Source organism: Callorhinus ursinus, unplaced genomic scaffold, assembly GCF_003265705.2.
Source record: "Callorhinus ursinus isolate GAN/ISIS: 27379988/994484 unplaced genomic scaffold, GSC_fseal_2.0 scaffold2, whole genome shotgun sequence".
NCBI classification, from domain to species: domain Eukaryota; kingdom Metazoa; phylum Chordata; class Mammalia; order Carnivora; family Otariidae; genus Callorhinus; species Callorhinus ursinus.
Genome location: NW_027397064.1, coordinates 79,516,205 through 79,532,896, shown reverse-complemented (window position 1 = coordinate 79,532,896; position 16,692 = coordinate 79,516,205). Strand labels below are relative to the sequence as shown.

The window sequence follows — 16,692 nt, the reverse complement described above, 5'->3', positions numbered from 1 at the left end:
CCCCCCTTTACCGTCTAAGCAGATTGTATTCCCCACAAGATATGTACATTAGTCCCGCCAGTTTTAGGAAACCAGAGGCTAGCAGGCATTAGGTACCTTGTCTTTTCATATGGAAACAGAAAAACGTGGTTTAGGAAATTGTCATCAAATATACAAACCACTCTTCCTAAAGGATATTAACTAGTTTACTGACTGAATGGAACAATTCTGGTATTTTCACTTAGGGTAATCAGTAAGAGTAATCATCAAGGAAGCTAGCTTTCATTACATTTTTAATGTTGCCAAGGCTTTTGTTTATCGTGTGGCTTTCAAAAGAAGGGATGGAAAACCCCACGGGAGCACTGTGTCATCGTTCACACCAATGGATTCTCAACCCGCACTGCCTTCTAAACCAAGTGAAAACGCAAACTAGGATGGAATATGCACTGAATTGCTACCGAAAGACTGAAATTGTTTTCCACAGCATGTTCTGCTAAACTGATTTTTTTGGAAAGTTAATACATAGTATATACTCAACATACATAGCATTAGGATATGGTATGTTTGGACCAGCAAGTTTCAATTCCTCAGAGCCATTCACCACATGAACTGGAGGTGTTGTGTTTTGTTTTGAAGAAGATCCTGTTTGGGATAGGGTACTTGGGATAAGGTCATGTGAGTCAAAACTGCACTGAAACCTCTAACACTCTTCCTCACCTGTTCTGCTAACCTTTTCTCTAATTTGCGTTAAGAATTGTTTCACTGAAAATGAAAACTCACCCTGCGACTTACAGTTTTCTAATCTGTATACTGGGTGTTGGTGGATCTTCTGCAGGTGTTCTGTGACCAGGAAGGCACATGAGAGCTATCAGCCTTTTAGTGGCATCTTAAGCTAATAATTTGCAGTCTTGAAATAAAGTTGTTTAGATGCGTTCACAGTGACTGCCATTAAGGCAGATAATACTTCCCTAAAATAGTTCAGAAAATTTTCTTAAAGGGAAAACTCTAGCTCAAGTGTAAAATCCTTGCTTCCAGTAGCAGTGATGCTACCAATGCCAAGTATTTTGGCAAAATATCCCCTAAAAATCTGTAGACTATTGCACAGAACCAGTATGTAAGCCTTACCTTTACTGAGACACTGCTGAAAAGTAAATGACAGTGATCTGAAGACTTAGAAGGCAGGGAAGGAACAGCTACGTCTGCAAAAAAATAGGTTGAACTGAAGATTTTTTTTTTTTACACACATAAATATTACAGTCCAATCTATACCTGATACTTCTTGAAAACCAGATAAATCACTTCTTAGAGCATACTTTAAATAATACGTGACGAGAACCAGTTAATGAATTTTAGTTCTTGATAGTGGGGCTTTGGTGTCAGTCAAACCTGAGTTGAATTCCAGGGTCTGTCAATCATTCTCTTCCTGTGTGATTTTGAACACTTGCCACTACAATGGCAATTTTCTCAACTGTAAATAGTCCCTGAATATCACAGGGCGTTTGATAGTTAAAAGGATTATGAACAACACGAGGATGGAGACTGCCTTTTGAAAACAGTATGTAATCAAATATTCTTGAATAAATGAAGTCACTAACACTTGGCAAATGCTTATTAAATTTCATTCTAAACAGATACCTGGAATTAGTTCTTGGACTCCTGAATTTATAAGGTGAGCATTTCTACATTCCCTTTAGAGATTTACTTTTTGATACAAATAAATTTAGTCAATAGTGCCAAACACTTCCCATTAATTGTGGGAATGGTTTCCAGGCATTTCCTAAACTCCCTGTTAAAAACAAATTCTGATCCTTTGGGGCCTAGGAGAGGCCCAAGAATTTTTTTTTTTTTTTAAACATTTCATGACATCTTTAATGAAACTGGGAAGAATTTGCCTTTTAAAAAATTCTACAAGGGATTCTTCTGTAGATGATATGATTAAGTACCATCTTTTGAGAAGCCTGGAAGAAATTCATGTTCAAACTTTTCACTTTTTTCTTCCATGTGAACTATCTTCTGCCAAACTGGTCAGTCTCCTGAACCAGAAGACCTGGGTCTGGGGTAGAATCCAAAATTTCCATGGATAGAGAAAAGAAAATGTGGCACCTCCCAGTGGACCAAAAGATTCCTCAGTACACCTCAACTCTTACCATTGTTTCTTTACTGCTTTTAGGATTTGTAAAAACACTTGGCTGCTGGGTTGAAACGAACTCTTCAAATATACCGCATAAATACTTGACAAGTGTTAAATAAGCATATGGTTCACTCCCTGAAACAGTCACATTTATTTCTTTGCACTGCTACTTACAACATAATCCAAATCACTGGAATTATAAATCATGTAACTGCTCATGATTCAAAGGCAAGACACAGTCAAGACACTACATGTGTAACAGTCTCCCATAAATACAAAAATACAGATTTATAAATATAAGAAAATGTAATAATATATCTTGCTAAAGGACAATAGCCTTGAGTTCCTTACAGAAGAATGCCTGAAACTCCATTAACTGAAGCCACTGGTTATATTCATAACCAGCTTAGTGAGGATGTTGCCCACTGCCTAACATCTGTAGGACAGTTGGGGTATTTCTGCAAAGCATTCATAATTTGAGTATTATCCAAAAGTAGTTTCATCAGCTGGTACTCTCTCTGTGTATTTACCGAAGTCCTTTCCATGGGCCTTATTAATTCTAACTGTTGTAAGTGTTCAAAAGCCTGGAAGATGAAAGAAATAGTTTAGGTTGAATAGGGGAAGTAAAATAATGTTAATCCAGAGAACAATTAGGGTTGTGTTTAACTGTAGAACAGAGTGCCAGGAAACAAAACTTAACAGAAATCAGTAGGGATCAAAAACAACTCTCATCAACCTCAGAAAAACTTCATCTATCAGGTGAGGCAGTGTCAATATACAGTTATCTGTCCCTGCATTGTTGAATGTGAACAGGGCAAACTCTAATTCAGTCTGCACAATACGGTTTTTCTTCCAAACCTCATTCTGTACCATATCACCTGCTAGTACTTAAGGGAAGGGCTTCCAGTTCTCTCTATAAAAATCTAACATCTGGTAAGACCAGTACTTTAATTACCTAGGTTATTAAAATTTGCATTTACATTCCCTTTCTAGTTTTGTAAGACTTTGCTACGTAGAAGTTTAATACAGCTGCAAAAAAAGCCAGAGGCAGGAAAGACCCCTAGGAGTACACCAAGCCTATTCAGCTGACCCTATAAATAAATGATTCAGCAGAGTGGTATGGGCATGAAGGAGAGAAGACAGCCTCCTTTTTCCCTCTGGAGAGCATGCCACAACCTGTCACAAAATCCCTTTCCTCCATCTTCCCCCTCTTAAAAGGGTTGTTTATTATCTGTTTCCTCTCACCTCTAATATTCACGTATTATGTCTTTTCTAACTCTGTTGTTTTAGGTATTTTATTGGCATATGAAAAAAAAGCCATTAAATCATGACATGGTAACTATTAAATATTGACCCAGTGAAACACATTCTGGAGCTTTCTATTCTTACAACCACACTGTAAAAAAATATCACTGGAATATATTCTTTATGTATCATAAAAAGTCTTCTGATGAAAAGAGAAATAACACAACCACCATTCATTTCTGAAAATGAGAAAATACCAGAGGCTGCAGGTATTATTGGGGCTGAATAAAATTGAGATTTAAAATATTTCTAGGCAGCAAAATACTTTATTTAAAATGCAGAAACGAGCAGGAACAAAATACAAATCACAAGAATTTAAATGTTCATGTAACCCTTTGTACTCATAACCTCCACAAACTATGACTCTCAGACAGACATGGACATCAGGAAGGGAAAAAACCAACCTCCAGTAGGATGAACACATTCCCTGTTCTTTTAAAGAAACAGTAATGCCCTGTACTCACATTTTTTTATTTGGTATAAGAAATAGAATTCTGACCATTAAGGCCTATAAAGGGTGATAAAGGACTATGGATCCATTGCTAGAAAGAAAGAAAGGAAGAGAGAAAGAAAGAAAAAGAAGGAAAGAAAGGAGGGAGGGAGGGAAAGAAAGGAAGGAAGGAAGGAAAGAAGAAAGGAGGGAGGGAAGGAGATGCTTTTCCCCATAAAGTCCTCTAGAGCTGCACTGTCCAGTAAGGTGACCACAGAGGGCTACTGCTATTCGTGGAACCTGATTTTTAATTTTATTTAAGTTTATTAATTATTAAATTTAATGTAAAATTTGATACTCAAGTCAATTAGAAAATTTTAAGTTCGTTTGGAATAATTCAGAATGTAAATCTACTTCAGCTACAAATTTTATGAAATCTAAAGAACAAATATTTCCAATGAATATTTAGTGAATTAAGATGCGCTTTAAGTGTAAACACACATGAAATTTCAAAGGCTTAATACAAAACAAAATAAAGTGTATCACAGTAATTTTCTGTATCGATTATAGACTAAAATGCTTTTGGTATATTAGGTTAAATAAAATTTATCATTAAAGTTAATTTCACCTTTTTAACGTTTTGTTGCTACTAGAAAATCCAATATTACACTAGTGGCTCACATATTTCTACTGGACAATGGTACACTCTAATGAAGTTCCTCAAGTTTTAAAACTCATGATTTAACCAACCCCCTAATAAAACTTTGTATGTCCTCACTAGCCCATATTTTATTCTTTAGTTTTTAATGGCTAATATTGTCATTTTTATCTTTTTACTGCTAAGATTATAAAGCCAACCTCTGGGTTGTACAGGGACAGAATTTTATTGATGAACTGTAATGTATAGTTCTTTGCACAATGCAGTGCTAGAAACAGACAGTAGAGGGCAGTATACTTCCACAAACTGGGAAATGCCTGACTGCTTTAGAATTATTCAAACGTTTCATTTTGAGATAATTTGTTATGCAAAAAAAATTTCTATGATAAATACCTAATGTTTCAAAATTAGAGTTCAACTATGATATATACAAACTGGATGTAAAAACATACCTGTATGCAGAAAAATAACAGTGAACTTAAATCTTACCTTCATGACAACAGGTTTCTCAAAATTATAAACAGAATGGGCCTTCCTTTGAACAAACTTCTGAAACTCTGGACAGAAAGCAATAACAACATTAACACCCTCAAATAAGCAGTGAGGTAGAGTCAGAAAGAAACCAAAGTCTCATCTCACCATTATAGACCATTTGAAAGTTAAAGGGCTCCTCTTCATAAATGTCATTTAAATGTTTCATTGCTATTATAAGACAGATTTCCAAGACTGACAGACCTACAGTAAAAGGAAAACGAATTATGAGTTGTATGTTAACTTACTGATCCATAAGATTGAAGTAACTATCCTCCAAATAGAATGATAAAGTGAAAGATTGTGAGGGGTGGTAGGAGATCAAGGCCTCGCCCAGGTTCAAACGTGTTTCAGTCACTATTACTTATACAAACCTAAGCAAACTGCTCCACCTTCCTGGGCTTAGCTTTCATATAAGCAAACTAAGAATCTTCTTAAGCTTGCAGAGATGTTATAAGGATTAGAGAGAATATTATCAAGCACTTATCACATGGCCCATAATAAACATAAACTGACACTGCAATTGTGTATTTTATTTATTAAAATTTTATTTATTTGAGAGAGAGAGAGAGAGAGAGGGAGAGGTGCAGAACCCCCACTAAGCAGGGAGCCTGACCCAGGGTTCGATCCCAGGACCCTGAGATCATGACCTGAGCCAAAGGCAGACATTTAGACTGAGCCACCCAGGCGCCCCTGCAATTATGTACTTTAAATCACGTAGGGTCCTTGATTATTCAGAGAAACCCTAAACACCTTGAAATTGTATCATTTTTTTTTTTTTCTGGAGAGAAGAAAATTCATTAAATTCTTAAAAGGGATGGTGAACCTTCAATGCCAAGGCTCTTTAGTAGCACTTGATGCAATGTGAACGCCTGCAATAGAAGTCTTAGCTGGATTTCCAATACAGCAAGGGAGGGAGAGCATCGAGATTCTTTCACTTTAAATGGGAGTGATAATACCTTTTGCAGGGCTTAAAGGATGTATGGATATAAAAGTATTCTGTGTTATACCCAATGTTAAGTATAATTTTGAAAGAATTCCATTATATTAACTTAAACTTACAAAAAACTAATTAAGCAGGCTTCTCACCATGTACAATATTTGCTTTAGAGTCCATGCTACACAAATGGTTTGCCTCCATCACATCTGCTGCAGTCATAAATGGGTGTGATGTTGTTACACGATTTAAAGCAAGCATCTAGGGAAATGTGGATTAGAAAAACATTTACATGTTTACTTAGGCATTCTGGAGATATTACTGAACAAAATTTCTTCATTTGGAGTCTATTCTTATGGGAGAGTTAATATTAATATTTGGGAAAGGTATTCTCATACTTGGCTCTATTAAAATATAGTATTTCAATACATATGCTATATAACTCTATAAATGTAAAGCATAAAAAAAAAAGTTCTTGCTGCTCTCTCTACCTCTTCCCACTTGCACATCTTATTTGCAATTCCTCAAAAGAAAAACACTTAAAAAGGAGTAGAGCAAGAAGAGATCCAAAATAGGTAAGAATGCTATTCAAAGGTTATTTTGATTTCATGGGAAAATGGAGTAGGGAAGTACCTGAGCTCACTTCCTCCCATGGAAACAAGATTGAAACTACATATAAAGCAATTCTGAGAACGCTCTGAAAACCAGCAGCTGAGGAGTGTGTGTGTGTGTGTGTGTGTGTGTGTGTGTGTGTGTGTGTGTGTTTGATGCCTACACAAGACTCACTTCAGACCTAAGGATATATACACACCGGTAGTGAAGGGATGGAAAAAGATATTCCATGCAAATGGGGTGGGGGGGAAAGGCCAGGGTAGCAATGTATATAGACAAAACACACCTTAAAAAAGACAAGGACTGAGGGTTCTAGAGGGGAGGGTGGTGGGGGGATGGGTTAGCCTGGTGATGGGTATTAAAGAGGGCACGAATTGAATGGAGCACTGGGTGTTATACGCAAACAATGAATCATGGAACACTACATCAAAAACTAATGATGTATTGTATGGTGATTAACATAATAAAATAAAATTTAAAAAAAATGAAAAGAAAAAAAGGACTGTGATAAGAAACAAGATCATATAATGATAAAGGGATCAATCCAATAAGAGAATATAATAACTGTAAATATAATGCACCCAACACAGAAGCACCTAAATATATAAAGCAAATATTAACAGACACAAAGGGAGAAATTGACCATAATACCATAATTTTATAATTATAATTACATGTTATAATTTAACAACTCTTACATCAATGGACAGATCATCCAGTCAGAAAATCAGTAAGGAAACACTGGCCTTAACAGACTAGCCAAATGGATTCAGCAAATGTATACAGATCATTCCATCCAAAAACAGCACCGAACACATTCTTGTCAAGTGTATGTGGAACATTCTCCAGGACAGGTTACATGTTAGGCCAGAAAATAAGTCTCAATAAATTTAGTAAAACTGAAATTATATCAACCATCTTTTCTGAGCACAATGGTATGAAACAGGAAATTATTCACAAGAAAAGAAAACTGGAAAAAACCACAAACACGTGGAGACTAAACAACATAACAAGTCAACAAAGAAATCAAAGAGATAATAGAAAACTACATGGAGGCAAATGGGAATGTTAATAGTGTTCCAAAATCTCTGGGACAGAGCAAAAGCAGTTTCAAGAGGGAAGTTTATAGTAATACAGGCCTACCTCAAGACACAAGAAAAATCTCAAGGTAAGAATCTAATGTTACATTTAGAAGAACTAGAAAAAGAAGAACAAAGCCTAAAGCCAGTACAAGGGAGGAAGTAGAAAGATCAGAGTGAAAACAAATGAAAGAGAGATTAAAAACAAACAAACAAACAAAACCAGAAAAAACATCAGTGAAACTAAGAGCTGGTTGTTTGAAAAGATAAACAAACCTGACAAACCTTTAGAGAGATTCATTAAGATAAAAAGAGGACTCAAAATCAAAAATAAGAGAAGTTACAACTGACACAACAGAAATACAAAGGATTATAATACATAAGAGACTACTATGAAAATTTATATACCAACAAATTGGACAACCTAGAAGAAATGGATAAATTCCTAGAAACATACGATCTTCCAAGAACTGAATCAGGAAGAAACAGAAAATCCAGATACTAGTAACAAAATTAAAACAGTAACTTAAAAACTCCCACAGGGTGCCGGGGTGGTGTAGCGGATTAAGCGTCTGTCCTACTCTTGGTTTCCAACCAGGTTGTGATCTTAAGGTCCTGAGATCAAGCCCCGCATCGTGCTCCCCACCCACACGGAGTCCGCTTGAGATCCTCTCTCCCTCTGCCCCTCCTATTTGTGCTTGTACCCTCTCTCTCTCTCAAATAAATAAATCTTTAAAAAATAATAAAAATAAAAACTCCCAAGAAATAAAATTCTAGAACCAGATGGCTTCACAGGTGAATTCTCCCAAACATTCAAAGAGTTAATACCTATATTTCTCAAACTATTACAAAAAACTGAAGAGGAAGGAATGGCTATGAGGCCAGCATTAGCCTGATACCAAAACCACTACAAAAACAGAAAATTATAGGCCAATATTCCCAATCAAACTGAATACAATACATTAAAAGGATCATTCATCATGATCAAGCGGGATTTATTCCAGGGATGCAACGATAGTTCAAGATCCACAAATCAATCAGTATGATGTACCACATTAACAAAATGAAGCATAAAAATCATATAATCATCACAACAGATGCAGAAAAGCTTGGCAAAATTCAGTATCCACTCATGATAAAAGCACTTAACAAAGTTATATAGAGGGAACATACCTCAATACAATAAAGGCCGTCCATACATGAAAACCCAAAGCCAACATCATAAAAGCTGAAAACTTTTCCTTAAAGATCAGGAACAAGACAAGGATGCAGACTCTCACCCTTTTAATCAGCATGCTACTGGAAGTCCTAACTGCAGCAATCAGACAAGAAATAAAAGGCACCCAAAGTGGTTAAGGAAGAGGTAAAACTGTCACTATTTGCAGATGACATAATCTTAGGATAGGAAATCCTAAAGACTTCACCAAAAAAATCACTAGAACTAACAAATACTTCAGGTAAAGTTGCAGGACACAAAATTAATATATAGAAACCCGCTGTGTTTCTGTATATTAATAAACTAGCAGAAAGAAATTAAGAAAACAATCCCATTTACAACTGCATCAGAAAGAATAAAATACCTAGAAATAAATTTAACCAACCAATGAGCGAAAAACCTTTCCTCTAAGACCTATTAACACACTGATTAAAGAAATTGAGGGTGACACAAATAAATGGAAAAATATACCATGCTTATGGACTGGAAGAACTAACATTGTTTAAGTCTGTTCTATGCAAGCAATCTATAAATTAAATGCAGCATTTTCCACAGAACTAGAACAAATAACCCTAAAATTTGTATGAAACCACAAAGGACCCTGGAAAAGCCAAAGTGATCTTCAGAAAGAAGAACGAAGCTGGAAGTAGCACATTCCCAGATTATCTATACTTACAAAGCTATAGCAATCAAACCAGTATGTTATGGCATGGAAACAGACACACAGATCAGTGGAATAGAAGGGTGAAACCAAAAATAAAGTCACACATTTATGGTCGATTAATCTATGACAAAAAAGGCAAGAACATATAATGGGGAAAAGACAGTCTTCAATAAATGCTGTTGGGAAAACTGGACAGCTATATGCCGAAGAATGACACCGGACCGCTTTCTTATCCCATACAGTAAAACAAACCCCAAATGGATTAAAGACCTACATTAAGGCCTGAAACCATAAAACTCTTTAAGCAAAAACAAAACACTGGTCAGTAAACTCTTGGATATGTCTCAGCAATATTTTTTTGTACCTGTCTCTACACATGAAGACAACAAAAAATAAACAACTGAGACTACATAAAACTAAAATACTTTTGGGACGCCTGGGTGGCTCAGTTAAGCGCCTGCCTTCGGCTCAGGTCATGATCCCAGGGTCCTGGGATCAAGTCCCGCATCGGGCTCCCTGCTCAGTGGGGAGTCTGCTTCTCCCTCTGCCTGCAGCTCCCCCTGCTTGTACTCTCGCTCCCTCTCTCCCTCTAGCAAATAAATAAAATCTTAAAAAAAAACAAAAAACTAAAATACTTTTGCACGGTAAAGGGAACCATCAACAAAACAAAAAGTCAATCAAATGACTTCTCCCATATTTGCAAATATATTTGATTAAGAGATTAATATCCAAAATATATAAAGAACTCAGAGAACTCATTATCAAAACCTGAAACAGTTGGATTAAAAAATGGGCAAGGAGCTGAACGGGCACTTCCAAAGACATACAGATGGCCAACAGACACATGAAAAAATGTTCAACATCACTCATCATCAGGGTAAGGCAAATCAAAATCATAATTAGATTACCTCACACCTGTCAGAATGGCTAGTATCAAAAAAGGTAAACACAAGTGTTATGGAGGATGTGGAGAAAAAGGAACCCTCCCGCTCTTTTGGGAATATAAATTGGTACAGCCAGTATGGAAAAGAGTATGGAGATTACTCAAAAAGCTAAACATGGAACTACTGTACAATCCAGCAATTCCATTTCTGGGTATTTACTCGTAGAAAACAAAAACACTAGCTCGAGAAGATATTTGTACCTTTATGTTCATTACAGCATAAAATTTACAACAGCCAAGATTTGGAAGCAATCTACTTGTCCATCAACAGGTGAATGGATAAAGATGATGATATACACATACATACACAATGGAGTATTACTCAGCCATAAAAAAAAGAAAATCTTGCCATCCATGACAACACGGATGGATCGAGAGGGTATTATGCTAAGTGAAATAAGTCTGACAGAAAATGACAAATACCGTATAATTTTACTTACATGTGGAATCTAAAAATAAAACAAAAACAAATTTGTAAACACAGAACAAACTCATGGTCGCCAGAGGGGAGAGGGGTAAAGAGATGGGTGAAATAGGTGAAGGGGATCAAGAAATACAAACTTCCAGTTATAAAATAAGCCCGTCTCAGGAATGTAAAGTATAGACCAGGGAATATAGTCAATTACACTGAAATAACTTTGTAAGGTGACATATGGTGACTATACTTACCGTGGTGATCATTTTGTAATGTATAAAAATGTCAAATCACTATGCCGGTATGACTGAAACTAACATATATTGTATGTCAACTGTACTTCAATTAATAAAACAAAAACACTATTATTCAAAGCCCTAGACCAAACGAAAAAGGCAGACCTGTGACCTGTATAAGCTTTTTTACTAATTGTTACTGAACAATTAACCAGTTCAGGTTAGTGTTAAGTGATAGAAGTTACCTACTTTATGTTCAACTGTACATAATAGAAAAAAACTAAAAACCAAAATTATACCTAGAGACAACTATTCATGTAGCTAGTCGCCTTTCCAACAATTTGAAGAGTTCTTTAAGTGTAATTTTCGTAACACTTTCATTTAGTCATTAAATAGGGTAAGCAGAGATAGCAGATGAAAATATATGATATTTGGTTAAATTTGATTTCCAGCTAAACAATGCATAATTTCTTAGGTGTAATTAAGTACCACATAAAACTGAAGACATATTTATACTAGGTGTAAATCTCCCAGGTAAGCCAGGGCCCAGGGTCCTGAACTGAACAGAAGAGTTTGGAAATCCTCGTCCTTCATTCCGTTACTGGGAGAGAACCTGATACACAGTAACTCCTTCTCTTACTCTTTCCTTTTACTGTAAAATACTTCTTACCTAAAAAGGCAAGATAATGATGTACTGGATATCTACGACTACTTCCTCAGCTTACAAAATACAATCTTACAGGATCTATTTCTTTCCCTGGTTGGATTCTCTCCTCTTCTTCATACAAAAAGCCATGCTGTTACACTTCTACTATGTACATATATATTCCTAGACAACAGAGAGTAATTTCCAAATTTTATATAAATACCATATTGTACTTCTACAACTTTCTCTTCACTGAACATGTATTCTGAGAGTTTATCATATTGAGGTATCATTTCTAGTTCACTCATTTTTTCTATTGTATTATATTCCTTCATGTATACTCACAACTTACTCTTTCCCTTATTGATCGATATCTGTCATTTCCCTTTTTTTGCAATTATTAACAAGGCTGCTGCAAATAATCTTGTACATGTCTTCTTGTGCATATGAGTTTCTCTAGAAATCTAATTTGCCAAAGTACCTAGACATATTTACACTACTAGCAGCCATAAATTTTAATAGTTGCAGACATTTACTATACCATTAGACATAAACTTACCATTAGAAATAAGCATTTCTATATACTAACAATGAGCATGTTGAAAACATAATTAAAAACAAGATATCATTTAAATATGGTATTTACAAAATATCAAATCCAAAGAAAATTAAATACTTAGGTATACACTTTAAACATACACAAAATCTGTGTGGTAAAAATTATAAAATGATGATTAAACAAATCAAAGAAAAACTAAATAAAAGGAGAAATGTACCTTATTCCTGATTGAAAGATTCGATGTAGTAATGTTAATTCTCCCAAAATTTATCTATAAGTTTAATGAATTCCCATCAAAATACAATTACCTGGTGAAATAAAATGAATACAAACCAATAGCATGTGTAATGACCGCAGGTTTTTGCTGACATTGAAATGCTTTTGAAGTACTTCCCGCACACTTCTATCTTCTGTGAGACACTAGAGAGAGAAAAAAAAAAAAAATCAAAACAGATAAGGAACAAGGCAGTTTAAAAACTACAATGTGCCTCACTAGTTGGTGTACCTCATTAACTCTGATATTTATTCATTATTAAATAGGTGTTGGTTTTATTCTGTAGAATACAAAAATCAAAATGAAATTTCCAGTCTATTTTCTTATCCCTTTATGTTAATTAAAATACACAAAAACAAAACATAATACCTGCTACCCCAAACTTTCTGATCTAAAAAGGGAAACTATACAGTCATACCAGTGGGATGATCAAAATTCAGCACAAAACACAGCAGAGAGTAAGAGCTACCATATCGGGGAACACAAGGTAAAGCAATACAAAGAATGCTTAAACTATATGAGTCAATAAGGTAAAAAGAAAGAGTATTCCAGTTATAGGGAACAGCATGAGCAATGAAGGAAGATCGTGGCATACTGACAGAAAATGAGTAGTCATGTAACCCTGAGTTTCAGTTATTGGCAAAGTGATTTCATGGAAAGGCAAGGACAGAAAAACCTAATTGTGGGCTATTGCAATTGTCCATATAAGAGACAAAAAAGGTCTGAATTAATAGTGTGAATACAGAATTAAGACATTTATAGAAGACATGGTCTGATGGAGAGTCAACTGGTGATGTGTGGAGAAGCAAGGGCTTGAGAGAGGGAAGACAAAAATCAGAGATATTTTGGGGACAGAACATCCCAGGATGAACGAAGAGTGAAATGTGGTCAAGAAGTGAAACTTGGTTATCAATATTTAAGAACTAAATGGAAAAAGAGCAAAGAGACTAAGATAGATACTGAAGACTGGAAGAGAATCCAAGAGAGAGCAATTAAACCAAGGGAAGAAAACTTTAAGAAGGAAGTAGTGATCAGCAATGTAAATTACTTAGTATAATTAAACTAAAATATATTTTGAGAAGAAACTAATCACTTTGGAAATGTGGAGATCAATAAGGTCCTTTGAAAAAGCAATTGTGACTGCAGTGAATTAGAATTAATGAAAAGTAAGGTACATTTGGCATTAAAGAAAAAATTAGATGTAAGGAGAGTAAACTCAAAGCTGGCAGAGCCAAAAACAGCCTGGGCAAGATTGACATAAATTTTCAAAAATCATCTGTAAGGAATAAGGATTCTTTTTTTTAAAACAAACCAAAAACCCAGGAAACCTTATTTTCTAGAGGTAGAACTGTTATATCCCATACTTCTACTGTAAGAAGATCCAGATTCAAGAATAAGTTCAGTACAATGGAATAAAGTTTTATGCTCTCAGTAAATACATTATCCTAGTTATAGTCCCCATTCCCTTGTCATTATTTTCAGTATTCTCTTTGACTTTAACAGTTTGCTTGCTGTTACTATTGAGAGTACACAAAATGAACACAAAATAATAAAGCAAAGAAATACACATAAAAAACTTCTGGGAATTAACTGTAGTCCTGTTAAAACTAAAACTATAAAAAAATCACCTGAAACAAAAATATTGATAAATAAGAAAAAAATTTCAGATAAAAGAATTCAAATTTTTAAGAACAGTTAGTTAATTGCTTTTCTTCTACACGATGCTTCAAAGGGTTAACTTATATTTTTAGAAGTCTGAATCCAACTCCCCATATTTCTGAAAGCTATCACCTTCTTGCTTCCATAATTACTTAATATGCTTTAAGAAGAAGTCTAGAACTGTATGTGAGCCATTAAAAAGAATCTCTTAATACACTTTCACCTTGATTCCAACACTATAAACTTCTTGGAGATATAAGGCTATTATAAAAAAAAAACCAACTCTTTGGATGTCTTTTATATTTAACTATGACAGTCATTGAAGATATTAGATCTTGGGTTTTGAAACATTAATGAATTTCTTACTTCTCTGTATTGAAAGCTCCCTTCTAGCTGGCTCAGGAAATGATGCAAGGGAACTAAGACAGAGAATCATTGACTGACATCACCCCTTATAGGAACATGGGAAATTCCCAGAAACAAAGCAGACCTCCCCTGTTATTCAAGGAAGCTGAAACATTAACTTTTCACTGATGAACACATGAGTAGCAGTTGCAGAAGCCAGTTCTTATTGTACTAATTGTATAGTTTGCTTGGCTGGTGCCCTCTTCACAGGCAGATTCTAAGCACAATGTAACAGAGTTTCACTGGTACCTCAGAACTCATGATGCTCCAGGGCTAACTCAGTGGCAGCAGTATATGTACTAAATCTCCTAGTCAGTTCCTGCTGAATCTTCTCACCTTCTGTTAACTAAAGGGAAGGTTATGACAGTAGGTAAATGTTCCTTGAACTTAGCTATAGTACTTTGGGAGAATTTCCTTTGAGGAGAATTAGTTACGATCCTTTAAAATGCTCTTTCATTCAGGGATTTCTCCTTATACTGCCATGCTGAGATGGTGTTTACTCTGCTTAACTTACTTGGCTCATTTGGGGTATGGCTAAAACATTCAAGTTAGACAGGATGTCCAGGTTCAACCATATCCTGGATACTTCTCGGGTTAAGATTCCATAGGAGGCGACCTGTTATCTACACCATTGTTTTTTGTTTGTTTGTGTTTTTAAACCTGGGATCAGAAAAACTTGCTAGGTAGTCAGTACTGAGAGAAAGGATAGCTCCCTCAATGCAACCCCCACTTTCCTGGGCAAGGCTTCTGGCCATGGTGCTGACATATATTCCAAGTGAAGCACATCCATTAGCATACCAAAGGGAAGTGGCAAATGAGGATGAGGATAAAGGGAACAAAATACTAGAACTAAGACACAAACTCCAGTGGTATTACTTCTACATTATAAAAGAACTGCAAGACTGTAAAACAAAGAAAGAAACAAACAAACCCAAAAAACAAAAGGATAGTGCTCACATTCATTTCTACCATCTGCCCCCTAAATTCAGTGATACAGGATCAGCAAAAAAGGACCAAAAACCTAAGGGTTAGCCACCCTCCTGCTACATGGTTACCATTTTCCAAGTCATCCAGAATTATGCTTCACCAGTAATCCCTTTCATCTAATTCCTTCATATACCCACTTGGATGCACAGAATGCAATATTCTGTGAAGGACAAAAAGATGGGTGCCAGCACTGTACAACCTGGGCTATGTAGTCATCTTAGGAAAAGAAAGGGAGCAGGGACAGAAATAAGAGTCCTGGCAAAGCAAAGACATTTAAATACTATGAAAGACTGTATTTGAATCTCTAAAGCAGTCAGAAAAAAATACTGTTGTAACAAGGATAAATCAGTTCAGGAACTGTAGAAGGTAAAAGTCTGTAAGGCACTGAAAAGTGGATTCAGAGGCCAAAGATGCAGAGCTCATTCCACTCCAGACCAGGTAAGGAAAGGGACAATGTGGGAGTACCAAATATAAAGGGTTCTTAAAGAACAGAATCTTATAATAAGATGGAGTATCAAAAAAACTTCCCTGGGCTGACAAGTCTGAGTCCCAGAGAGGATTAGTCTGGGGAGAAGGGGAAAAGGAAAAACCCACACCTAATTGTATCACAGTACAATATCTGAATTTTAAGGATAAAGATAACCATTTTTCCATTCAATTCTGTATAGTTATACTACGAAAAATAATACAAAATTGTCAATCAGAACAATATGCAATGTTTGAACTCTATGTAAAAACAACTTCAGTATATATGTTTGAAATGCTATAAATCAAATAATTACTCTGTAGTGTAGTATAAGGAAGTAGAATGGGCATGGATATAAGGGAAACTTGTATGTTTTACCATGTATTCTTATACACTGATAAAATTTTGATCAGTGAACTTTTAGTAATCTCTATACTCAATGTGAGGCTTGAAACCACAACCCCAAGATTAAGAGTTGCATGCTCTTCTGACTAAGCCAGCCAGGTGTTCCCTTGTTCAGTGAACTTTTAAGTTAAAAAAATGAAAAGTGACAAAATTAA

The 16,692-nt window shown here is 35.5% G+C and overlaps 1 protein-coding gene across 8 annotated transcripts in view; it reads right to left on the bottom strand.

Annotated features, from left to right (window-relative positions):
- Positions 1-2,242: 2,242 nt before the first annotated feature.
- The window catches only part of ORC4 (origin recognition complex subunit 4), a 96,340-nt gene continuing 81,890 nt past the window's right edge, over positions 2,243-16,692 (bottom strand). For all 8 annotated transcript variants that reach the window (XM_025856276.2, XM_073884281.1, XM_025856256.2 and 5 more), the window contains 5 exons: positions 12,675-12,761; positions 6,124-6,232; positions 5,143-5,238; positions 4,993-5,060; positions 2,243-2,694 (listed from right to left, as the gene is read on the bottom strand). In XM_025856276.2, the coding sequence (XP_025712061.1) occupies positions 2,506-2,694; positions 4,993-5,060; positions 5,143-5,238; positions 6,124-6,232; positions 12,675-12,761 (549 nt within the window). In that variant the 3' untranslated portion in view covers positions 2,243-2,505. The remainder of the gene's footprint in view (positions 2,695-4,992; positions 5,061-5,142; positions 5,239-6,123; positions 6,233-12,674; positions 12,762-16,692) is intronic.